The 25324-nt window shown below is 42.9% G+C and overlaps 2 protein-coding genes across 2 annotated transcripts; both read right to left on the minus strand.

The window, feature by feature from the left end:
* Nucleotides 1-70: 70 nt before the first annotated feature.
* pak6 (p21 (RAC1) activated kinase 6) lies at nucleotides 71-17915 on the minus strand. Its single transcript, XM_023402710.2, has 9 exons — nucleotides 17469-17915; nucleotides 8850-9097; nucleotides 6770-7432; nucleotides 5674-6207; nucleotides 3747-3880; nucleotides 2508-2634; nucleotides 2279-2404; nucleotides 2010-2144; nucleotides 71-1632 (listed from the first exon to the last, which is right to left on the minus strand). The coding sequence occupies exons 2-9, from the start codon at nucleotides 9051-9053 to the stop codon at nucleotides 1465-1467; spliced, it is 2091 nt and encodes a 696-aa protein (XP_023258478.1). The 5' UTR covers nucleotides 9054-9097; nucleotides 17469-17915; the 3' UTR covers nucleotides 71-1464.
* Nucleotides 17916-21443: 3528 nt separating this feature from the next.
* On the minus strand, nucleotides 21444-25299 carry bub1bb (BUB1 mitotic checkpoint serine/threonine kinase Bb). Its single transcript, XM_023402716.2, has 9 exons — nucleotides 25172-25299; nucleotides 24327-24494; nucleotides 24152-24211; nucleotides 23909-24053; nucleotides 23615-23811; nucleotides 23345-23511; nucleotides 23017-23210; nucleotides 22821-22921; nucleotides 21444-22463 (listed from the first exon to the last, which is right to left on the minus strand). Exons 2-9 carry the CDS (start codon nucleotides 24467-24469, stop codon nucleotides 22175-22177), a joined length of 1296 nt encoding a protein of 431 aa, XP_023258484.1. The 5' UTR covers nucleotides 24470-24494; nucleotides 25172-25299; the 3' UTR covers nucleotides 21444-22174.
* Between the last annotated feature and the right edge of the window lie 25 nt (nucleotides 25300-25324).

Below are 25324 nucleotides of genomic sequence, written 5' to 3' on the forward strand. Positions count from 1 at the left end.
CCAGCATATTCAGCTTGTATTTATGCATGCAGACGAGTGTGCGTGTGAGGTAAATGCATGATGAAATGAATTTCTGATTCAATATGCATCATTTATTGATTTATACAAAATTAAAATATGTAATTCTCTTTTTCATGAATGAATCCACACAGAGATAGAAATACATGAAACATGTCAACATGTATCCGTGTCAGAATACAAAGACTATGTGCAAAGTGTTTCTCAGCAGGTGGACGTCCTGCAGCATCACATGCCAGGCCTGTGTGCTTTATCTAGGCAAACAAATGCAAATACAGTCATACACATCTTCTTGAGGAGCAACAAACACACACATTTTGTGGTTTTTAAAAAGTCTGTCACAATACAAAGAGGGCTGTATCAGAAGCAAACACTGAGATGTCGCCTCACGCACACACACCCATGTGCTCACATGCACACGCACACACACACACACACACACATACACACACACACACACACACATACAACTATACACTCACATTTCAGTAAAGAAAAGTAAAATTTTGAATTCATCTTATATAATTTACTGCAGTGAATCAGCAGGTGTAAGGACATAATATTCAGTATGTTTTATTTACATCATTAATTTATCTGCTCATGTTTCATGTTCCATACTTAATAATGAAACCTTATTTGCAACTTCACATCATACAAACAACCCACAACACCTTTTGGAAATAAAGGATAAATATGAAAAAAGAGGAATATGGTACTGGTGATTTTCCAATAGCCCAATAGTAGCAGCTGGGCTTTCATCTACCCATTTGTTATGCTAATAAAAGAGAATTGTCTTTCACTTCCCAGTTTGGTACATATTCAAGCATTCACATCAGGCCAGGTGTGCCTCCATTTGGCCATGCAAAGAGTCTACTGTCAGTGTTTGTGGAGTGTACCGACCAGGCTGTTGTTCAGTTTCCACAGCAAAGAGGGTGAGTGTGCAGAGGTAACGTCTTCCTTCCTTAATAATGTCACAATGAGCTACTGTGGTTTGAGCCTAACACCAGCTTTATAAGCTTTACACGGCCAGCAACAATTCCCACTATGAACATTATAAAGGATCTTTAGAGGAGCATGTGTTCATTACATACAGTTATGTGGAATATTGATTGTTGCTATCAGTTGATATGCACCATGTTGTGTTGTGTTGAATCCCACTGAATGTTACAGGAAGCGGATCAATATTCCGATCGAATCGAGTTGAGAGGTGAGGAATTGCATGCTGCCTTTAACTGACTCCTAAAGTGCTTCTCTCATGCCCGAGACCATGCGGTGTCTGTCAACCAAACTTGCTGTCCTGCCACCATCACTCTGGCAGCATCATGCTGCCTGGGTCTGCTTCTCTGATCTCCCGTTGCCTTGGGTGCTAGAGGAGTTGGACCCCTGTGCGGGGCCTGGACACGTCAGACTGGAGGTGGGTGCTGGGGACCGGGAGCCCCACAGGGGTCAGCAGCGGGACATGCGCTTGCGGTACTGCTCCACCAGCGGGACCAGGCACTGAGGTGAGCCACTCTGCAGCAGGAAGGGGTGCTCCAGCAGGTCAGTGGCGCTGGCCCGCTCTAGGGGGTCCCGAGTCAGCATACGGTCCAGGAAGTCTTTTAGAACTGGGGATATCTGGTCCAGAGAGAAATTGGTGCATTTTCATTTCAATAAATCATTTCAGTAGTTATATTGACTGTGAAAATAAAAACACAAACAAGACAGCTGGAAGCCTTAACTGGCACACACATGTTTGCATTTCAGTTTTTGAACAAGAACAACAAGGACCAAAGTGATGGTCAGACCAACACTACAATTCCTAGAGTGACACTACTACCATCGGTGAAACTGCTACAACATCTTAAAAGAAAGAATATGGGTGAATTCAAAATTTTACTTTTCTTTACTGAAATATGAGTGTTTAGTTGTATATATATGTGTGTGTGTGTGTGTGTGTGTGTGTGTACGTGCGTGCGTGCGTGTGTGTGTGTGCGTGCTGTCCGTTCTCTTACCTGGCTGACATTTCGGACAGTAGGAGCCAGTTCATCCCTCAGCCTCTTCATAGCTGCTACAGGGGTTTCACTGAAGTACGGAGGCTCTCCATCCACCATCTCCACCACCATGATTCCCATTGACCAAACATCCACCTAAAGCACCATCGCACAGTAAAATTATGTAACAGATCCTAGAGCACAGATTGCCACTGCTGGCATTTATCCTACGTGACTGAGATCACCACTGTTAATCAGCATGCGTGAGAGTTGAATGCGTGCCTCCTCACCTCAGTGCCATATGGTGATTTGGAGATGACCTCAGGAGCCATCCAATAGGGTGTCCCCACTAGAGATTTCCTCTTAGGGATGTCCTTACTGATCTGAGCACAGAAGCCAAAGTCTGAAAGCTTGACCTGTGAGGGACAAGAGAAAGACCTTTAGTGTCAAAACAACATAAATCAGACAGAAAGAAAGAAAGAAAGAAAGAAAGAAAGAAAGAAAAACAGCATATCATACCCTTCCATCTAACGTGAGCAGTATGGAGTCACTCTTGATGTCTCTGTGGATGACTCCCTGTGAATGGAGATAGGCCAGGGCTTGCAGAACAGCTTCACACACTGTGGCAATCTGCTCTTCACTCAGCCTGCAGGACAACACACACACACACACACACACACACACACACACACACAAGTTTACACACACACATACAAACAGATTTTACATTAACATTTCACACTTTTCCATTACGAGTTACAGTGAATTAACAGCTCAGGAAGTCAAAATTCATGAATCACTGCACATTAAAGGCAATGATAAAGAGTGCAAGGTTCAAAACAACAACTCCTACACAGCAGCAGAGTGACTAGCAAAACATGTTCATTCCTCTACAGTTTAAATGCGACTTTGGTATTTTGGAAGTGTAAACTAAAGGTATATGAGCCAGGATACAAAAAGGCATCCTCTAACAGAAAGCAGGGTCAGACGTCCACTGGAAATCACAGTAACACAAGGTAACAGTTACCTAACAGATCGCTTCATTCTCCCACACATGACTATCCTCATATATAAAAGACACATACAACTATATTGGGAATAAACCTCCTGCATTAATACAGGTATTTACTTGGTTTCTTAATTGAACAGCTAGGAAAAGCAAAGAAGCAAAGGAGTCTTATTCCTGATTGTTCTGTCAATGTACTGATTATCTTAATCCTTGATAAGGAGTGTCTGTGACAGCTGGCTCATTTTATATGTCATCTGGCTTGAGAGAAATGTTTTCATCCCTTTGAGTCAAGCGATCTAACCCTGAGGTCATCCTATGGGGATGGAGCCAGCCATCTGTTAATAATATAAAACACGCTGACAGCTCAAAACAATTACACCCTGACAAAATTCCCCTGCTGCTGGTTGATATGTTTTCCTTATTTTTGATGCATGCGCTACTGAACAATGTGACAGCACCAGGAAATCAAATTTACACCCAAAATTGACTTTCCACATGTCACCTAAACATGCACATATTCGATTATGTTATTAAATTATTATCCCCCCCCTGAGAAAAGCAGCAGGCTTGGAGTGCAAGAGACAAATGAATGACAGACTTTGACGCTGCCGGGATCAACACCAGTTGATACTACACTACCCCCTTGTGGTTGATTTAGTTATCAAACATGATACCTTAACCACACAGAATGCACCAAATGCAGCTTCCTAAAGAGGGACTAAGATGTTCTATCTTGGTGGTACTCATACCTGGTTTCGGACACGATGTTGGTTAGTGCTCCACCCTGCAGGTACTCCATGATAACCCACAGCTCCTCCTCCACCAGGGCGGACTTAAACATCTCCACCACATTCCTGTGCTGATAGTCCCTCATGATTACCACCTGCAGCACAAAACATTCACATTAAAACCACTAGCAAAGTACATAACCCTCAGTGTGGCCAGATTGTAGTTCTTCTACATTAAAAGGACATTTAACCTCTCAGAGCCCACCTGTTTTAAACCCAATTTGCACAATTTACATATGTAAAAATAATAAGCTTATAACAGAAGAACTGTAAGGCCAAAATGCATTTATGAGACCTCATATGAAAGGTAACATATTCTAGTTTGTGAAACATGCTTGTTTTGCATGTGACTACAACCCAACCTAAATTACACTAATCAGCTCATACATGGTAAATTTTTATTTTTCAGTCCTCGCCTGTAAAAAAAAGTCATATTATATAACTACCAACAGGATATACTTTATATAAGAACAAAAAAAAGTTCCACAATACTTCTACAGCTTGTAAAAAACTGCTCTGTGAATCTTCAAGGCCTTTAGGTCTAATAGTTTAGTTTAGTAAGCCTTTATAGTTCACCTTTTCACTGGTGCCCATAAACCTCTCTAAAAGAAAAACTGAGAGAAATGTGCTTTAACTCTTTAATATGTAATAATAGAAAACATACTGAAGCATTTTGATGCCTAAGAAACCTTTTAAAATAGAGCTGACCCTTGTCTGTGTCATAAGCTCAGGCTATTGGCCTTGCCTCTGAAGTGCCCACCCCCCAAGTTTGCTCTGATTGGTCAGGGGAGACATCTATCAACAAGCTAGAGTCATTCAGAAAAGCTGTGAAAAAACTGACTTTTTCTGACGGGAACACATCATTACGTCTCATGCTTGGTTACGCTGGACGTCTTCTCCCAACCTCCCTGAAGTGTAATCTGATCAGATCTTTACTGGGAGGCCTCCATTTTGTAGCTAGAAAGCAAACAAACAATAGCAGACCCGCTAACACTGCAGCAGATGCCCCAGACGGGAGGAGAAGTGGATACAAATCGCTCGGTGGTCTGCTTTGGACTTCTCATGATGATATTCATAACCTGGAATACTTTTATAAGGAACCCTAAAGGTAGGCAGTCACCATGCCCCACTGGTAGATATTAATAAATCATGTTTATGTGCTTATGGTTAGTGCAAAATGAAATAAATATTTGAGACTCTAGCCCATCTAAGAAAGTACAGTCTGTCTATATTGACAAACTTTTAAGCATTTACTCAGTCAGAACACTTTCAGAACCTCTACTGGGCCGTACATGGGCCGGCGGGCCTATGAGGAATTTAGTGCAGCACTTTAATAAAGTTAGGGGACTTGTGAGGAACAGATTAAAAAGGAATGAGAGTGAGAATCAGTGCAGAAGGGTTTTCCCCTGTATCTTAGGGGTTGATAAAATGTCCCAAACAGCAGCAGAGTTCTAGCATGGGCCCAGCTCCAAAACCCAACCTCAATAGCATCTTCATCATCAGAAGAGTTTCCTGCCTGGTAAATACCCAGTGTTTCGAATTCCACATTCCCAAATGTGTAATGCATTTTTCCATTTGAGCCCAAGATGAGACGACCCAGATGATATCATCAGAGTCATCTCAGACTTTGGAAAGCTCCCTCCAAAGGCACACAAGGCATTTTTCATAAGAAACAAACATATTTCAGTGTGTAAAATTGCTGTCCATTTCAATCCAGACATACTGTACATAAAATCGAGTTCCCCCTTAAGTAAGGGTTGAAAGTTAAACCACAAAGAAAACCAGTCCTGAACTTTCTGATGGGTTTCTGTAAGTGAGAATGTGTTGATACATTTCTTTGTGATTTTTTTTTGTCATTCATCATTTTGTTCCTAGTCAGATACTGTACCTCATTAAACAGCAGCTCTCTTCTTTGCTGCCGCCGCAGGTCCATCATCTTCACCGCTACCTGCCTGCCACTGTGCTTCTCTGTTGCAATACACACCACCCCTGTCGAACCCTCCCCTATCTTCACAAAGTTCTCCAGGTAAGACCGCGGATCGCCTTTGTCTACCACCATCTGCAGGGCAGCTTTGAATTGTTCATGAGTCACCTTGGGTGGGTCTGGGGGTGGCCTGGGTGAAGGGTGTTGTGGGGGCCTAAAGGCAGGGGAGCAGGTGCCGGGGGGACTGGTAGCTAGAGAGCCTGTAGGGGAGGGTCGAGGTTGGGAAGGACTGTCCTGCCTGGGGTAAGGAGGGTTGGGGCATCCAGAGTGTCTGAGGAAGGGGTCTGGCCCACTGGGCCTCAGTCCCATGTTAGGTGACAGGCCCAGGGTGTAGCTAGCTGAGGAACGCACTGTCCGCTGGGGTCTGATGCCGCCCACAAGGGGACTGCTGGTGCCAGTGGGCAGGAAGCCGGAGTGGTATCTCACTGTCGACTCTGCCTGCACGATAAGAGAAAAAGCGTGAGGAACATTAAGAGCGGGAGCTGAGAGGTAGTTGGCCGCCTGCCTGTGGTTCAAGACCTGCTTTAAAACTGAATGTAAATCAAGTCCTTCACTCTCTCTCTGCAGCCACCTCACCCGATATGACCCATGTAAAGATGTTGCTATATGCACCCAAGCGTCCTGCTGAAATTTTGCCAAACACACCATCTCTCATGTTTTACAACTCCACTGCCACTTTAAACCCACATTTCATATTTTAACTCTAGAATTAAATAAAATACTCAACCCCAGAACTTTAATCACCTCTAATGTAAAGCCAGTCAATAGTCTGCCTCACTAATGTTTCCCCAAGCTAAGCATGAAAATGATTCCTGATGATTTCTTGGCAAAAGACTTGTATTTAGCTTATGTATTCAGTACTCAAGCAAAAACATGCTGAGAACTAATAATAAGATGTACATTGCATTAGCAGAAATATGCATATATTGTATATTCCTCGAATAATGTATTATCAGTGCACTTAATGGCTGCAAAGAAACTGCTGTAATGTCAGGTTTACCTTCAGGTCATAGGAGGAGAACGGCCTCCCAGGGCTGTTCTGTGGGTGCATGTACATCGGTACGCTTGGCCGGAGCTCCGTGGTGACTGTCCCTTGATCTCCATGGGGCGGCTGTACAGTCATAGCTGGGCTGTAGAAACAAGCTATAGGTCTCTGATTTGTTGGCATTCCCCTTGGCAGCTGGAAATCTCTCTTCCATATCACTCTCTCCTGAGGGCTGCCCACCTCACCGCTCATATAAGCCCCGTGACTTGGCATCGGGATGTTCTGGGCCTGAGCAAGTTGTGAGGGTCCCTCCTGGGAGCTGACGCTTACTTCGTAGGTGGACTTGGCCTTTGGCAAGATCCCGTTGGGTTGCAGAGTGATGCTCTTCTTCATACCCAAGTAAGGGGTGTTGGTCTCACTGTGGATGTTCCTGGCCTTGTCCCTCCACTGGTCCTGACCCACATCCTCGTCGTCTTCATCATCCTGGGTCAGACCCTCATACTGGTAAGTGTCTGCCTCGTTCACCTCTCCCAGCCTCCCCAGAGACTGGGCTCTCTTCCGGGCCGAGGGGCTACTCTTCCTCAGAGAGTTGGAGCTGGTCACAGACAGGTGGCTCATATCATTGATCATGGCTGCGATGTAGTCCCCGTGACCGATCATGCTCCCACGCACAATGGTCTGAAAGAGGAGAGGCGTTTATCTTTATCACATAGCGCATGCCGTGATCACATTATAGAAAGATTTCAGACTGAAAGGAATAATTAGGCTAACATAATCATTGCTCAGAGGCAAGTTAAATTTAGACTTGAGAATCTGTAGAGGACATCTTTGTCATTCTTCAAAGACTTTAAATCATTTCACCAGTGGCTTATATTCTGACAGTACACTGACAAATATAACAAGCAAATGTCTCAACAGACGCACTACAAATACAGAGCCTCTACAATTGTTGCAAAATGCAGATATTACAGATAACTGCTCCCATGACCTTTCAGGTGGTATGCGTCGTTGGCATGCAAGCAAAGGCTTAAAGTGCTTAAACTTGCCCTGATATAAAATGATCAGACAAACTTTAAGATCTTTTGCCAGAACAGTGTTAGTGTTGCAACTATAAGAGAGAGTGCATGGTGGCTCATTAGTCAGTCTCAGGGTAGAGTCATGTTCAGTTCACAGCCAGTCAACAACTTCTCCTGTTTCTCTGGTTCAGTGCCATTACATCTGCACAGTGGGGAGAGGTCAGATGACATCTCACCTACTGCAGCACCTCTCGGAGAGGAGAGAATGGCAGGTGATAATGGCCTTGGTGAGAAATCTTATTTTAGAAGATGCTGTAATAACAGTTTGACTACAATACTTTGGGATGAAATTAATGAATGAATAGTTTGAAATGACAAACTAACATGTTTGCAATAGAGGGGTCTTGTGGGTAACGACAAACTCATCTTTGATGACGCTCTTAAAACCATAGATCTCACCTAAATGCTGACGTGATGGTTCTCATATTGCACAGCACTAATCACATCATGGTGGTAATGAAATGTTGGTGTTTTTCTCAGTTTTTTTTTTTTTCTTTCTGGAGGGTCATAAACTGCATCGACAGTATGCTCTGTGAAGTGTAGAAATCCTGAGATTTGCAGGCTCTATCACTCACTGGCATTTCCTCTGCTGTACTTGCACTTTTTATCCTTTCTGCTTGACATCTGTGGGAAGGCACCATGGACTGTTATTAATTGCCTGCATGAAGTAATAAATCTTGTGCCCCCTCCCCTGAGTATTCAACATTGTACAGTCAGTGTACACAGCAGGGTCATTAGCCCAGCCCCATGATAGATAAGAAAATAGAAAAGACGGGGAGGGGGAGCAGGCCTTCCTTCCACATTGTCATCAGAGGGTTATGGCTTTTTCTGAGACAGCAGGAGCTCTCTGAGGCGCTGAAGGGTACAACAACATCAGAGGTTAAAGCTAAACTTTTAGAATGAAAACTCACTGTGATAGCTTAATGAGAGCCTGGTTACATGGTGTGCTAGTCATTAGTTATCAGTTCACGATAAGGTTATTGGATCAATAAAGAGTTGAATGGGGAGTGTGGGTCTACCTTCTTTGGCCTCAGCTCCACCTCTGTGATCCTGGAAGGGTCCACCATGGGCCTGGGCCTGCGCAGGTTCTCTATCAGGCTTTGCCATTGTGTTGGCAGACCCACAAAGCAGCCGCGCTTGGCGTCAAACGAGGTGTGGACACGGTGCTCAAAGTTCTTGGGTGCTGATATCTCAGGCCTCTTCTTTTTCTTTTTGCGAAACATCCTCAGGTCCACGGGAACGACAGCTTGCCCACTTCAAAATATGCCTGAGAAATAGAGAAATATATTCAGCCTTTAATAAACTGCACCCAACATCACATGGCAGCATGTTTCACTAACTGTAATCTTGAAATTTGAGCATAAGCAAATCTCTCCTTCCCCAGTGAGGATCAAAAGTATGTTATCACTGACTAACCCCTCGTCTTGTACTGTCTGCTCTCTGACCAGGTGTATTCAAATAAACTCTGACAGCAGATGTTCTTTCCATGTGGCAGAAAATATTGAAATGGCGACATCGTAGACATGGGATGTATATGTCCCACGCTGCCTTGCTGGCTGTCACGAGCTTGTGCCTCTGAGAACAGCTCCAAGGAGAGTGGATGGATTTGTAAGCACATGTGTAATGAAGGATATCTGGTCAATTAAGGCTTATTCATTCTCTGTGCCCTTTTACTGATGAGCACGTGGGTTGGCCAGCGCCCACAGCCTCTGAGTGCATTAGCAGGACGAATACAACACGCGCACAGTCATGCACGCACACACACTTACTCTATAGAAATATATATATATATATATATATATATATATATATATATATATTTATATATATACAAACATGAATACACTATGGCAGGCTATCCTTCAGAACCCCTTTACAACCCTTTCATATTCCTATCCTAATTAGTAGCTCGTGTGCCCTTGATTGCAGGGAGGGTAACCACTTAATCCCTGGATGGATGGTCCTGCGTTTAGCGAGCCGCTAACTCGGGTGTATTGTATGTTCAGCTTTATTTTCCATTCAAGTGTAGGGAAATAATTAAATACATTACATTTCATTTCCTCAGCCACACAGCTGTACTGGCAGATAATCACTCACATTTAAGTCTCATGATTTGTATCTAGCCCAGCTAGCAGCGTGGCTCTAGGGATGGCATTGTCAGACTGTTGGTCAGTCTGTTGGTGGGTCCACCACTTTTGCTACAGACTGAAATAGCTCCATAACTATTAGATGGATTGCCACAAAATTTTGTACAGACATTAATGGTTCGCTTATGATCAATCCTGCTGACTTTGCTGATCCCCTGACTTTTCCTCTTGCATCACCATTAGGTTCACATTTGTGGTTCAGAATGAAATATCCCGACAACTTTTGAATTTGCTACGGATTTCAAAGTTTTTAAAGGGTACGTCTTAATTTCTTGGGTGATCTTCTTCATTTTCCTCATTACGTCAGAACACTGCTCTTTGTGACCAAACACTGGTAAAACTAATGACATCCCCGTCAACCTCTGCTGTACTTCTACTGCGTTTACTGCTAAATATTGAATTAGAGGTAAAAACATTGCACTCTGCAAAGACCAAAAAGAGACAGCTGGGGTGTGCATGTGACTGAAGTGGGAGTCCAAAAATTAGAAAATGGATTTGCACACCCAAATGAAGTAGACTGTTCCTTTTATTCAGTTTTCAAGGTCAAAAACTAGCACAAGGGGTAAAACTGGCACATGTTTTGTCTATGCCGTCTTCATTAGACAATACTCCTTCAGTTTCATGGTTGAGTCCTTTTAGATTTAACCAATGAGTGACAAAGTAATTACCAGCAGGCAGTATGTAGCATCAAGTGGCTACCTGTAGCCTAATTAGTAGATATTAGCATGCTAACATGCTAAACAAATTCTGTACTTGCCAAACATAAACATGCTGACGTCATTGTGAGCATGTTAGAGGCCCTAGATGTATGTGGCTAATGCAGAGGCCCGCAAAGTGCCCTGAGAACATCAGATACAATCTCCCATCATGCACTGTGAAATGGTGGGAGTTGAGGAAATGAGTTTTGCAGCCGTCCGCAGCTCAGCAGGCGATCACGCTGGCAGCCTCTCCTCTCTCCACCTCCGCCCTCAGACCAGCACGCCTCTAATCGCCATCAGCGACGCCTGTTACGGGGTGTATTGGTGACTAACCTACGCCACTCGCCTCGCCGCATCACTGCAGGGTAAAAGGGGGACAGGCCCACTTGGTCACATCAGCCAAACCTGCCTCATTACAGGAAGGTGGGGTTAGGATGAGAGAGAGGAGTTGTTTGTTTGGGGGGGGTCACCCTCCAAGGATAATTCAGTCACAAGGCTAATATGCTAAGTGTTGCATAAGTGTATAACTGTGCTTTCCCTATGTACATAATGTGGTGCTGGGAAGGACTTTAATTTTATGTGACAGGGACATTATGGTGTGAGCGCTCTCAGGAGGTGGGGAGAGAGGAGTTAGGGCCAAGATTACAGTCAGACCTGGATGTATTGGAGAGAATGGGGGCCCTGTTTCCTCCCTGCAGACACAGAAAGGCTTTTAACAACCAATTGTGGCTGCTTTTTGAATAACGAATGTCTGAGAAAACAAGCTACAAAACAGATTGTGATCCCGTCTTTTCTTTTTCTTTTTCCGCTGCATATAAGAGACTATCTGCTTAGATAGCTGCTCAACGTGCAGATGTTGGCATTGCCTGAACAAATATTTACACATAGCGCTCATGTATCCTTTTACAAGCAGATCAATCAATATGTACTCATGAGTGAAATGCAAACTGCTACAGTCCTACACTGCCAGCGGTAATGGGGTGATACCAGCACAAATAGGACGGCTGCTTTGTATGGTACTTTATCAAGCTTCATCGGTTCAAAGCAGCGTAGAATAGAACATATCACAGCATTCATTATTCATCTTCAACCACTGTTCCCCTCTGAAGACTCTGGAAATACAAACTAACCACTGTGACATAAGAAGCGAGCAGAAACACGCACTTTGTTGATTCATGCCTGGGCAGAATAAATTGAAAAGTTGATGCAATTATCGATTTACAAGCTTTAATCACACACAACTGGCCTTGTATTGACCTATCTGACTCTGTCAAGCTTATGACTGTCTTGATAACAACGTGCTATTGATTTCTAAGCCTGTTGTATAATACATGTGTACAGAGCTGAACTTGCACAGTGCATAATTACACTTTCTGGTCACATCCTTCAAAACTGCAGGGATTTGACCCTATGCCTCAGCGGCTTGTCTTGAATCTAACATAGCGCTGAGGCAAAACTCAGCCAGCTGCTGTCAGGGATATGAAGAGCCAAAGAGGATGAGGTCACTCCAAAAAATTGTGCTACATTAGATATTTCCATCTCTGCAACTGTTTGCAGGAGCAAAAAAATTTTAATAGATCCAAATGCATGACCTGAAAACGCACAAATCCGGTCCTTGAGAAATAAAATCTCATGCACAGGAAATCACATGAGCAAAAAGCTGTTTGTAGCAAATCTGCTTGAGAAGTCTGACTAAACACAAACCTATGAAAAAAAAAAGATGATGAGGCATTCAAATTGTGAAAAAACATGCAAATAGATGTCATTTCTCTGGAGAGAGTCTTCAGTTAATCCCATCCCTATTTCAAAACTCAAATGAAGGTCCAATCACAGCCTTACCCTCTGACTGTATGGAGGGTCTTGCCCTGTCAGAGCGGATGGGCCTCTCATGCCATGCAGAAATGCAACCAGGCAATCCATATGTTTCCCACAGACAACATGACAGAAGAGGAGAGGACTTGCTCGCCTTCCTCTCATGTTCAAATCACCCCAAGCAGGAGTTGTGGATGAGTGGGAGGGGATCGAGAGATAAGAGAGATATTGGATTTGTTCGACGTTGGTGCTCTGAGCTCTGTTGAATGATTTTTTTTTTCCACCCCTGTTTGCCCTGATTTCTGCTTCTATCTTTTTTTTGTTGGCGTGCATGCAGAAATGTAGTGAGTGTGCAGGTGACTGTGCTCACAGGATTAGTGTGGTGTTCAGTCCTTCACTGATCTAATTTTAGGACACGTCACCCCCCCCTTCCTCTCTAGCATCAGACACGTGTTTATTTTGTACAGAATTCATGTCAAATAGTGAGGTGAGGGTGGGAGACGATGGAGATGAGGTAATCCTCTTTTTGTGTTTGTCAGTGCATGTATAAGCATAATCCAGCTATAGTGAATTACAGCGGGCTACATCTATTTCATAGTGGCATAGATAGCATCGAGGTCTTCACTGCTGTTTTTGGACTCTGCAGTGCAGTGTGGTGTGGAGGGCTTAGAGATTGCTCTTCTATCAGCTTCATTATGATGACCGTTTTGCCCTTTGAGTGTAATGAGACTGCCTCTCACAGAGGGGGGCTGGGGGGTGGATGGTCTTGGTTGGTCATCTCTTCCTTGTGCTTTGTAAAAGCACTGGACGTGACCGGGCAGTACAATAGCAGTGTTTATGATTTAAGTTGATGTCTGCTTTCTCTTTGAAGTCACCTCTGCAGACATGGAAGGATTGTCAATAGGAGACGACAAGTGATGTAATAAGCTGCATTCAATGACATGGAATAACACGCTGCTGCCATGCATATTTCATGCTAGCGGTCTGATACATCATGCACAACAAAGCACTTGGAATATAAGGAGTGTTGGAGAATGGCACGCATTTACTACATCTGTGAAGTCTCCCATGTTGCAAATGTGGCTACGCTTACGAGCACAGTTTTGCTTTTTATAGCCATGCTAGCGGCTGGGGATCTGTCGGTGCAGCACTTTGGTCCAGAATGAAATAGCTCAACAACTATTGGATGGATTGTCATGAAATTTGGTTCACATTCATGTCACCCTCAGGATGAATTACAATCACTTTGTTTATCCCTTAACTTTTCATCCAGCGCCATCATCGGAGATCGGCATCATCAAAGTTCAATTGGCCCTAAATCATTAGGAATAAATACATGCAAAAGTAATTACCCTCCCATCTGCCTCAGCTGTATTTTGTGCGTGGTGCTAATTAGCAATTGTTAGCATGTTAGCATGCAGACATTATCATTTAGCTCAAAGCACTGCTGTGTCTAAGCCTCACAGAGCTGCCAGCATGGCTGTAGACTCTCAGTCTTGTTTGTTTGACACTGATCGATCATTGTGAAAGTAATTCATTAAAAACATGAGATACAGTGCCCACGAAAGGAGCCACTCAGAGCCACAGGAGGTCCAGGAGCTAAGAGAAAAGTGGCAGTGAAGATGTACTGTGCCAGATTTTTTCTAAAGTGGTCAAATAACATTTTTCTTAGTCCTCTGTGTATCTGTATCTCTGATAAAAAAGCTCCAGACAGAGTTAAGGACACAATGTAGAGCATGCCCAAAGGCATGTGAAGTGAATGTTATGGACTAGTTTCAGTAGAGCCTATGGTTTATAAACAGCCAGTGCCAACGTGCCAAAGGAAGTTAAAGTGCACAGTGAGTGTAAATGATGATAAAGAAAATTGTCAGAGGCAAATAAAATTCAATGAAACGGCCAATTGTGTCCATGTTCTGCATTTCATTTAGCACAACTCAACATTAAGCAGGGATGACCCATATTCACACACAGAGTTCATTGATTGTGACATATCTTGGGGTATTTTAAATGTCACGTAACTCGCAGCGATGCGTCATGTGTCGGCTTTCACTCAAGCCTCAGTATGAAGTGGTTTAAGTCAGAGATGGTTTGAAGTCACAGAGTCCTGCGTTTCTGAGAAAGTAAACCATCAAAGAGCTTGTCTTTCATTTTCTTGAGCACCGAATGGGTAAGAGAAGGCCCGAGGATTGAAAGTGTATTGTAAAATATGATGGCCGTGCCCAACAATGCGGGCTGTCAGCTCTTCAAGGGCAGACATCTGCGCAGGAGTACACATCAGTCCTGTGTTAATATTGACAGGAGGAAACAAGAAATGAGAAGTCAAGACATGGAGGAGGAAGAGTGGGGGAGGAAAGGAGAGCCTCAACGCTCAGACGTAGTGACGGAAAAAGAGAAGGAGATAAGTGAAAGGACAGAAAGGAAAGGAATAAAGAACATGCTGAGTACAGGGACATGCAGAAAGTATTCAGACCCTGTGTCTGCTTTCACTTTGATGGACAAAAATGGAAATTTTATCCATTTAAAATGAAACCTACAGCACAGTAAAGTGTGCAAAAGGTGAAGGGGCATATTTAAAGCTCTCGTTCCCTGAAAATTAATGTTCTACATGCTTTGTTGCCTCATCTAGTGGCACAATATCCGCTCAGAAAATGTAACCTCTTTTTCTCCCATCATCTCTGGCAGCTTTGTCTGCAGTAAACAAGCCACAGTAAAGGGGATTTGAGGACAGGACAGTCGAATCAACAGAGCACATACATCATTCTGTCACCTGACATATTGGCACTGATTCTCCCGGATGAGAAAAAATGGATAACAAAACTAGTTTGTTCTTCCCCTGCAGCGAGGAGCATGGACATTAATGTGCAGTTAAAGCTACAGTCTCTATCTACTCCAAACACCTTAACATAATGACATTGTAAAAACAGCACTTCTAGTGTCCTGGGGGCTTTTATGGGATGTTCTATTGATGCTGACACATCGCTAGAAAAACACAATCTTAACTCAGGCTTCTCCGCGCAGTGTAACAATATGTATACTAAAGGCTAAAGTCAGGAGAGTAAGAAAATGCAGCACTGACCAACACTCTGGTTAATTAAAGATCCTCTTGGCTCTCACAAGTGCTTTGAACAATTTGATGCTGCACTGATAGAGACATATGATCAGCCTGGACCAATGGTATGAGCCTAACTCTTCTCTCTTGGGTCTAATTTATTGATGCGCCGGGCCTCAGTGCAAGCGTTACTGTACGCGCATGTGCTTATGAAAGCTTTGATTTATGTTTTTTTAGCCCAGGCCTCAGCGTGTCTCTCCCAGGGACAAAGCACCAACCATTTTTAACCTCCGATCCTTTCCAGTATCAATCTGCGCTGACTCTGCCATCCTCCCTTGTCACCCAGCATGGGTGCTGCTTCAGCCCAAAGAGGGGACACAAGGCATGCTGTCCTAATTTGGACTCAGAGCCTGTTTTAATCCTTAGTGCTTGATGTCTCATGGCCGATGGCGACGCTAAGCTGGTAATGCACGTTGTCCCCTCCTTCCATGACACAATCATTCCTGAAAACAACCGTGAACGCAGCGGGGGCTAGTGACAGTGACGTACCACCTACACCTGCATGCTGTGTTGATGCATGTGTGTGTGTGTGTGTGTGTGTGTGTGTGTGTAGCATAGCAGTGTGTGTGCATGCACCAAAGAGTCCTTCTCTGTCACCTCCTCTACCCTTTCCCTCCTCCTTCTCCTCCTTGAATATCAATGAGTAACCTGAGACACAAAGACGTTGTAGTTTAAGACTTGCAGGGCCTCAGTTACGTCATCATCATCAGACTTATGAAATGCACAAATGAAAACACTAATGCAGAGAATGCAGTTTGTGTTAATGTCAGTGCGGTAGATGCCTAGTCACAACTCTTAGTTTGAGTCAAACAAAGGGCTCGAGCGTAGTTTTTGGTAGCAAGTGCATGAATGTTGTGATACCAATGATATGAATGGTGCAACTGGACTAAAACTAAAAATCTATACACTTCTTAAAAACTCCTTAGCTTCTCATTGATTTTCACCGGGGATTTTGCATCTAATAGAAAGACTTCACAGACCCGTTTTCTACAATACCGAGCAGCTTCCTTGCTTCTCAATGTTGATCAACGTCTCAAATTCTCTGAGTCAAACACAGTTCGACCATCGCCTCCCGCACTTATGCAACCTCTCGTATGACAGTTCGGGTTTTCTAATGATCACACTGATTTACTGATGAAAGTAAATGTTGTCACGCAGATATGTCACATGTCAGTCTCCTCTCCTGTGCCTGTTTTCCCACAGCATCCGTCTCTTGAAGTGTGTATCTACAGCAGCGGCTCGAATCCTCATGCACTAGTAGAACAAGAAAGATCACCTGAGAACTCAGCCTACACACACACACACACACACACACTAGAATACACAATGGTACAAACAGGAAGCTTCTGTACTTGTGCTAGTGGCACAGTCTGTATTTGTCAAGTGTGATCCATCTCGAGAGAGAGACAACATTTTAGTGATTTTTGAATCCTTTTCTGTGAAACAGAGGTTGAGGACGGAGGTGACAGTGACGGGGGGAGAAAGGGGATGTGGGGATTTTGAGGACGAGGGGTGAGCAGAAGGTGAAGGCTCCTCTTTTGAGATGCAGTCCATCACTGAATACGTCCAGCAACCCTCTGAGTCTTCCCTTTTTCCTGTCTTTCACCCCCACATCAGCACCTGGCTGCACTGCATTCTGCTCACAGCCTCTCCACCTCCTTCTTCTCTTCCTCCACCACAGCTGATGCCTACCGACGGTACACTCGAGCCTGCTCTTTATCAATGACGTTAAGCCTCTTTCCCTCACTCCCCAACCCCCTGCTTTACCCCACTCTCTTCACCGTGGAGAGAGGAAATGGGGGAAATGGGGCTCTGGAGGGATAAATCATTGTTAGAAGAGCATAAAAAAAAAAAAAAAACAGTCCCCCTTACCTTGCCGTCCAGTGAAGAGGAGAGCCTCTCTCCTCCAGGAAGGATTGGAAGCGAGAGTGCGCACATACAGACTCACATACACTGTTATACACTGCTCACTCACATCCACACACACGCATCCACTCACACACGGACATACACGCTCCCTCTCTCATACATACACACAACGACAAGGAGGGCTGGCTCTCAAGCAAGCGCACACTGCAGGCTGCCGCTTGCCTGGGAAAGCCTGATGCGTTCCTCCCTCCAGGCAGAAGCACACACTGCCATCTCAAAGGCTCTTTGTTGGGGCTGATTCATCCCCTGCTCCGTGGCTGAGTGCTGGTCTGTGTACCGGTGCCTGCTCCCGGGGACACAGGGTGACCGTGCAAAAGAGGGACAAAGCCATGAAGAGGAAAGGCAGCATCCAGAAGGAGAGAATATCACAGCCCCATACAGCTCCTTCCACCACCCCCCCTCTCCCTCTCTTTCTCTGGCTCACTGTATCTCTCTCTCACTCACACACACACACACTCCCTCCCTCCCTCCCACCTCTCTCTCTCTTGCTCTCTCTCTCTCTCTTTATCACTTCCCTCCTTCTCTGCCTCCTCCCACTCCCTCATTGGGCTGCAAAAGAATTGATAGCAGCGTGTGTGTGTGTGTGTGTGTGTGTGTGTGTGTGTGTGTTTTAAGCTGGTTTCTAATGACTGTAAAGAAAGGAGAGCTCCTCTACACCTCATCACCTGGGATACCTTTCACCCCACCCCAACCCCACCCTCCACCTCTCTCCCTCTGTCTCCTTTACATGTGATGTGGGTGACATGAGAACATGGGGTGCTGTAGTCGTTCAGTGTGCTGCTGTTCAGTCAAATGCATTATCCATGGAATGACAGGGTCGGGGATGGCAGATGGCGGGAGGGGGGGGGGCATTGTGGGGCTATTTCTGTAGAGGGTGCAATCCCCATCCTCACAATCGCTTTTGACACCAGTGTGACCCAAAAATCTTTGGGGATGTAGCCACAAGAAACCGAAGTTACAACGATGCCCCAGTCCAGCATCCTCATTATTTGACTGAAACGTTCCCTTCTCTTTCACCACAATCATTTCCTGAATAATTTATACAGCAGCTAAGACCAGACACAAAGCAGGAAAATGTATTAGGGTCAAGTCATGCAGAAATTGCTTGCAGAGTGAGCCAGATTTGGGGCATACATGTAATACATGGTGTTTTGATATGGGAGACACTATAACAGGCTTTAATAATGATCTTCCTTCCTTACACATCAAATAAACTCAGGTGAATCAGGCTCCACTGAACCCAATCTGCATAACAATGACAGATTTCCCTGTTGGGGGTATGGGAGATGTGACCCCACCCTCTCTTTCATTCTTACTTGTCAGCTACTGTGTCATTGTCACATATTTATTGGCATGGCTATATTCTACTACCTTGCATGAATTATTTTTTCTTTTTAGTTCAGAGCCGCGAAACGCAATAAAACGATCTTGTAATCGGTGTCTTCATATGCAAAAATATGGTTATCACCACAAAAACAGTCGTGTTTGCTCAGCCATCCTGAGCTGAGCTGTTTATGTGCTAACACTTATCTCTGCTAGAACAGTCTGAAGGAGAGCTGGGCAGGCCAAAAGGTCAGTTAATGAAACACTTCTACCTGCATTAATCACTGAAGAACATCATTTTTGTTTCAACACATACAGTAAATACATAATATTGTATGCACTTTGCCAGAGAGAAGAGCATGTTGCTTGTCCTTCTTGTCCAAAATACTATTGCAACATTGGCTAATATATTGTTTTTATTTGAAGATGAAATAAAAATCAATTAATTATTATTTTTTCTTTGTTTTTGGTGTGTGCGAATGTAATCAAAGAATCAGGAATCTCCTGAAAACACTTAACCCACCGATTGGATAAATGAATTGAAATGTAAAAAAAAAAAAGGGCTTACAATGACAATACTAGTTTTAAATCACAGTGTCATTAATAAGAAAGCCCACAGGTCACATTAAGTGAAGCTTCCTTAATTATTTGCATTTCAATTCATTCTATTGTTTAGAATGAATCTGTGAGGATTACACCAGGGGTTATTGGGGCTCAGCCTACAAAGCTAATGCAAATGAAACTTCTTTTAAAAATCCAGTGACATTTCCAGATGACCTACAAATCCTTTTTAATTCAGTAAGAGTGCAACAACTATACTAGAAAAGACAGAATGTGTTTGTGTTATTCTCCCATTTGCTTGACAATAGTGTTATTTATGGAAGCCTATAGCTGCCTGGAAAAGATAAAAAAACAAAACTCAAGAATTTAGTCATGAAAAAAATCTAAAAAATGTGCTTGGCAGTGTAAATCACAACTATGAAATAAAAAGTCACAATTTTGACTGAAAATTATGCTACGTCATATTTCTTCTAAATCATGATTATTATGAGATATATTTATTATATATTTGTGTTCTTATTTTAAAATCTTATTTTACTAAGTCAAGCTAATAAATTATGAATCACTCAGTCAAATATGATGTACTAGGTCAAAATTAGGCTATATGTCATTATTTTAAATTAAAAATATTGACTCACTAAGTTAGAATAATTTCTTACTAAATTAAAATTATAATACTAGTCAAAATTGTCACTTAGAAAGTGAAAATTTTCCTTTAATATCATGACTTATCTTTCTTTTCCTTTTCCTGATGGAAACGGGCCTCCACAATAACGAAAAAATTTTGTGAATAGAAATTGGACCAGTGATTTGCTGCTGCACTTTTCCCTGGCTTGCCGTGTGCAGTTCACAAAATGAACAAAATTTCTACTTGTGTCTTGTAAGTGAAGTTGAATCTTGGGCCGAGAACTTTCTGTTAACTGGTGCATGTAGATACAAGCCGTGCAAATAGGTTAAGAGCGCGGACTGTAAAACATGGCCCATATAGAGCCTGAGTGTTCCTGTCTGTCGGAGTAAGAGCGCTGGACAAAAGCTCTTCTCTGAGGGCCTGTCTAAAGCACATTAAGGAAAGGTAGCCTGCTTGTACCATCTCTCTGCTGCAGTAAGAGAGAGCTATGGATTTTCTGTCTGAAGCGCTATCAAAGTCACTGGCTGCTTGCTTTCATGGGATGAGCTTTTAATAAGTCCTGCCAAATAGCGAGCTATAGAGGATGCATTATGATGTGGTTATGCTGTGTTATTATGGTGGGAGCGCATCATGTTGCCTATCATTTATCACTGAATTTCAGCTGCTGTAAGTGCTAAGCCAAAATTTAAAGTAGACAGTTTGGGAACTCACCAGTTTAGAGGATCTTGGCTGGCAGTGTCATATTTCCAGTATGAGATTAAAGTCTGTTCCTCCAGCGCTGCATGTCCATGTAAAAGCGGCAACACTCTGCGATGAAGCACATCAGGATAGTGGCCTCCTGGGGAAAACCGCGGCCTGTTCTCCCCACAACTGCAAAGGGTGGATTTCACTTGCTAATGAGCCAAGCACCTATCTTCCAGCCATTCATCAAAGTCTGCCCTGTGAGCTGCCTGTGTGTGAAGTGGATCCCATCATCACAGAACATTAGGTTTACTCACACCACTTTAGTCAGCGAGCTTCTAGGTAACCTCTGCTGGACAATGATTAACATTTGGCCAGCTGAATGGAACATTTGTTCATAAAAGTCTTTTGCCTGCAAACTGTAAAAAGTTCAAGAGTCGCCTGCAGTGAGAAAGTTCAATTAAGTAACTTCATTAGAATAAGCAGCAATGATAATGACATTTATGACTATTTAAATGCAGTTTACTTTCACTCTTGGCAACCAGCGTCGACTCTTTAAACTACAGCAACAGATTACACTCAGCACTAATTTGTTCTTGTGCCCCATTAGTAATCCAACCACCATTACCAGGAATACAATCCATGCTTTCCCTCGCATGCCCCCTGCTGACAGTGCATTAGTACAATCCCCCTGACTTAAAAAAAAATCACAATTCCACTAGTCATCAGGCAGACATTTAACAAGTTTATTGAACATCAATGACACATGGCCTAGAAGGGACATTTTACTCAGACTGAGACATAAAGTACAGTTGAATCACCTCACTGAAGCCCTTTTTCGATTGGTGGAATTGAACAGAAAAATCTGCTCAATACAAAACAACCTAAAAAAAGGCAGCACATACAAAAAGCACTGTTCGTAAGAACAATGCAGATGAGAAAAACTGATGAATCCACTGAAAGTGAAATTAGGAATAACTGTGAGTAGTATTTCTGCAGAAGAGACTTGAGCAGTGAGAAACATCTTTTAAGCTTGTACAAGACGAGGACACATAATAATATAATACATTTTAATAGCCCTATAAGTACTACTGTGAAGCTGGTATTGTTTGTTGAAATCGTGTGGATGTGTATTCTAACCTACTGTCAGTTCTGTTGCTGTAGTTTGTGGTGTTTTGTACTGGACTGCATTAGATTGTACAGAAGTTCCCATTATTTGGTCCTCCAATCAATCCAACAGAACTAAAATAGTGTCTCAGTTCAAAGGGTTTCTAAAAATCTTAACCCTCTTTGTCTTTTTACCTTTCTGAGCAACTGGATCTGCATAAACAAAAATATTTACAACAGGATGACACACGATGCAAAACAGTAATTACATGATATTTGCAGAGAACATCTGGTCAAAAAGAAGGTGACAATCCATAAAAAAACAACAATCAAACTGTAGTTAGATGTATCAGTTCGCAGCACTGGCACTGGCTTGACCCATTTGACCTCTGACCTCTTGTGATTCCTGTGCCATTTTTTTGAAGTAGCGCTCAGCACGCAGTTCCTCAAAGCAGAATTCGGCAGCGCCGCTGAGCAGAAGCTCTTTACAGTACATGCTCTGCTCTTGGGGCTTTCCTGACTCTGCCTCCTTCTGTTGCAGATGATGCTCCTGTAGTCTCTTCAGAGGAGTTTCCTCTCTGCACGGCTTACGCGCCGATAAAACTGTGTTCACTGCCGGGTTGATCTTACATGGAGTCCTGAGGAATGGAAGAAATTAATTTCATGATCTATTAAAGGAGCCAAAACTAATGATAAATGTAACATGGCCATGACTCAAATAGAGGTATAGATTTCTTTGTCTGTGCAACTTCCCTGAGAAATGTATTATTATATGAAACAGAAAATCAGCAAATCATAACTTAGATTGTAACAGGAGGTGCTTTACGTAAATATCAAAATTGCTGATTCATTCATTTCAGTGCCAGACATCAATTTCAGGAATATGTTGCTTCTTATCATCATCAACCTGAATGCATGATGTACATTCAATATCCAACGAATAAAAGCAATGAATCAAAACTGCAGATAAAAGGTAGATTCTTGTGGTCACTCACATTGTTGGAGGCTGGTCTGACTCCTCAACAAATGGTTGGAAGGTAGGTTTGGGAGGCGGTGGAGCCATAACAGTATGCCCAAATTTGGACTTCTGGGGTATCTATGATGCACAAAAAACACAAGTGTTAAACTGACGGGCCTGGGTTATATTTTACATATTTAAATTACGTAATGTAACACCTGCTTGTGTCATACCTTGACATCACACCATTTTTCTGGTCTCTGCTCATTCTCCTTTGCTCTAGAAGTGGGAGGAGCCATCCAAGGCTCCATTTTAGGCTCTGATGGACCAGCACTTTGAGTCTTGCTTTCATCAAAGATCACCAGCTGACTGTTGGAAGCATTACCGAGAACAGGGGCACCACGTGACTGTAGGCCTCCAGAAATACCTGTCCACAAAGCCATCAAACACTTACATTAAACATCTTTTCCAACAATAATGCTGTTGATTAAAAGAGCTGGAATATTTTAAAGTTTCAGCTGACTGTTTCACGAAATGTGTAAATTACATGTGTGTGCTTACTTCTAATTGCAGGTCCAGTTCTGTTGACAGGAGCAATGGCTTTTTTCTTCCCTCTATGTTTGAGGTCAACCAAAGAAACTCTCTCAGATTGTTTGGGCTCATCATCACTATCCTCCCCCTCCTGCACATTCATCATCACCTGTCGGGCCACACGTGCCTGCAGAGCCCTATGAATAACAAATGATTATGATTATGTTGAAAACAGGGAAATAAAGCACTTTCCAAACGGTGATGTTTATTTATCTCAAACTGTTCTGCATTGATTCATACCTATGAAACTGCAGGAGCTTATCATGTGGCTCAGCACACTTCTTGAATCCCTCCTTGTAGACCAGGTCTGCTTTGCGACTGTTGCCTTGATTTTCATACTCCTCAGACCAAGCGATGTATAAGGATGCCTGTGTCACTCCTATTCGCTGCGCTTGCATGTACCTGTAAATGTCCAAGGGCTCTGGGCATGTCTCTGCCTATAGACACACAATGCACATGTATGGCAAACGTTATTACTGCTGTATGAATTTGTCAGAGCAGCAAAATTAGTCAGGGGTTAATTATTACACATACAAATTTGATCCAGAGGTCAACATAGCGAGGGTCGTTGTGATATTTCTTTTCCTCTGTGAATCTGGTCGCGACCCGTTCCAACAGAGTGTTGAGGTTGCTCTCCTTTCCTCCCTGAGGGAAGGTTTGCTCTGTCCACTTTATATACCTGTGAAAGACAGATGCATGTAAGGATTTAATATAAAACCTCCCAGATTTAAGAGTAACACGTAGGACTACACTTTACTGTTTACATATTTCACTTACCGATCCCAAACATCAAGCGGATCATCTCCCTCGTACATTCGCAGTTCAGACTCAAAGGCCCTGGAGAAGCAAAAAACCACAAAACTCCATCATTATATGAAAACTGCTGGGAAAAACTGTTCAGCAGAAATTGCCAGCACCAATCCAGCTGCAATGTATTAAAGCTCATCCATACTGTCTCTGTTGGTTGATGGCAGAGCTGAGCCCATCCTGTTGTTGACTAAGTGCTTGATGTAAGGCTGATATGTCTCTGCCCCGCCGCAGTGGCTGGATGTTTTCTTTGCTCAGCTCCCATTCCACATCTCCTCCTTCTGCCATTGTGGAAATTAAAACAACGAGATGCCTACACAGAGACACAAGTGTATCAGTCACTTTTTGATTTTTTTTTTTAAAGTCCCCTTAATTGTTTTAAAATCTCTTCCTGCATTGATGATCTTTTCACTGAATGTCATTTTCAAGAAGGCAAATTTCCACTATGAGTATAAGTATATTTAACTAGGTTTGTACCTCGTAATGCATTTTCATGTATAATATTCCCCCATATAAATATTGTCTACTATACACTTATTATAATAATAATCGTTGTTCATTATAATCATAATCATCATTCAGAGCTTAGTGCTTGAGTGTGCAAACTGGACAGAAAAGGAGTAATGCGAATCATAAACAGGAATATTACATGAATATTCTTGTTATATAACATGACAGAATATTAGTAAGGAGGTGTAATAACATAATATCTACACAGGAATGGAACAATTAAAATGCAAACTGGTAAAATGTTACGATCTTACACAAAGCATGTAACACAGAAACAAAATAGTAGGCTACTGCTTGTAGCTAATGTCTGACAACAGTGACCTAAAAGAGTTACAAACGATACTGAAGGCATGACGTGTGGGAGCTAGCACACCAACTAGCTAACATTCGCTTTCGATCAGTTTCGTCGATGTTGTAGTCAAATTAAACGGTCACATATAAAAAAAAACTGTTCGTCTATAAAATTGCGCTTTTTCATACCGCTTACAAGCCTCCTTTGCCTTTTTCCAGATTATAGAACAAGTACAAAGCTGTAGCACGGATCGCTGTTGAACGGTCCGTTTTGTGTTTTGAACGAAGACCGCGAGATAATTTGGAGAAAGCTGATTGGAGGAACCAGAAACAGGAAAACGT

The sequence above is a fragment of the Seriola lalandi genome, unplaced genomic scaffold (assembly GCF_002814215.2).
Source record: "Seriola lalandi dorsalis isolate HSWRI2012SDOR001 ecotype SW California unplaced genomic scaffold, Sedor1 jcf7180002053982, whole genome shotgun sequence".
NCBI classification, from domain to species: Eukaryota; Metazoa; Chordata; class Actinopteri; order Carangiformes; family Carangidae; genus Seriola; species Seriola lalandi.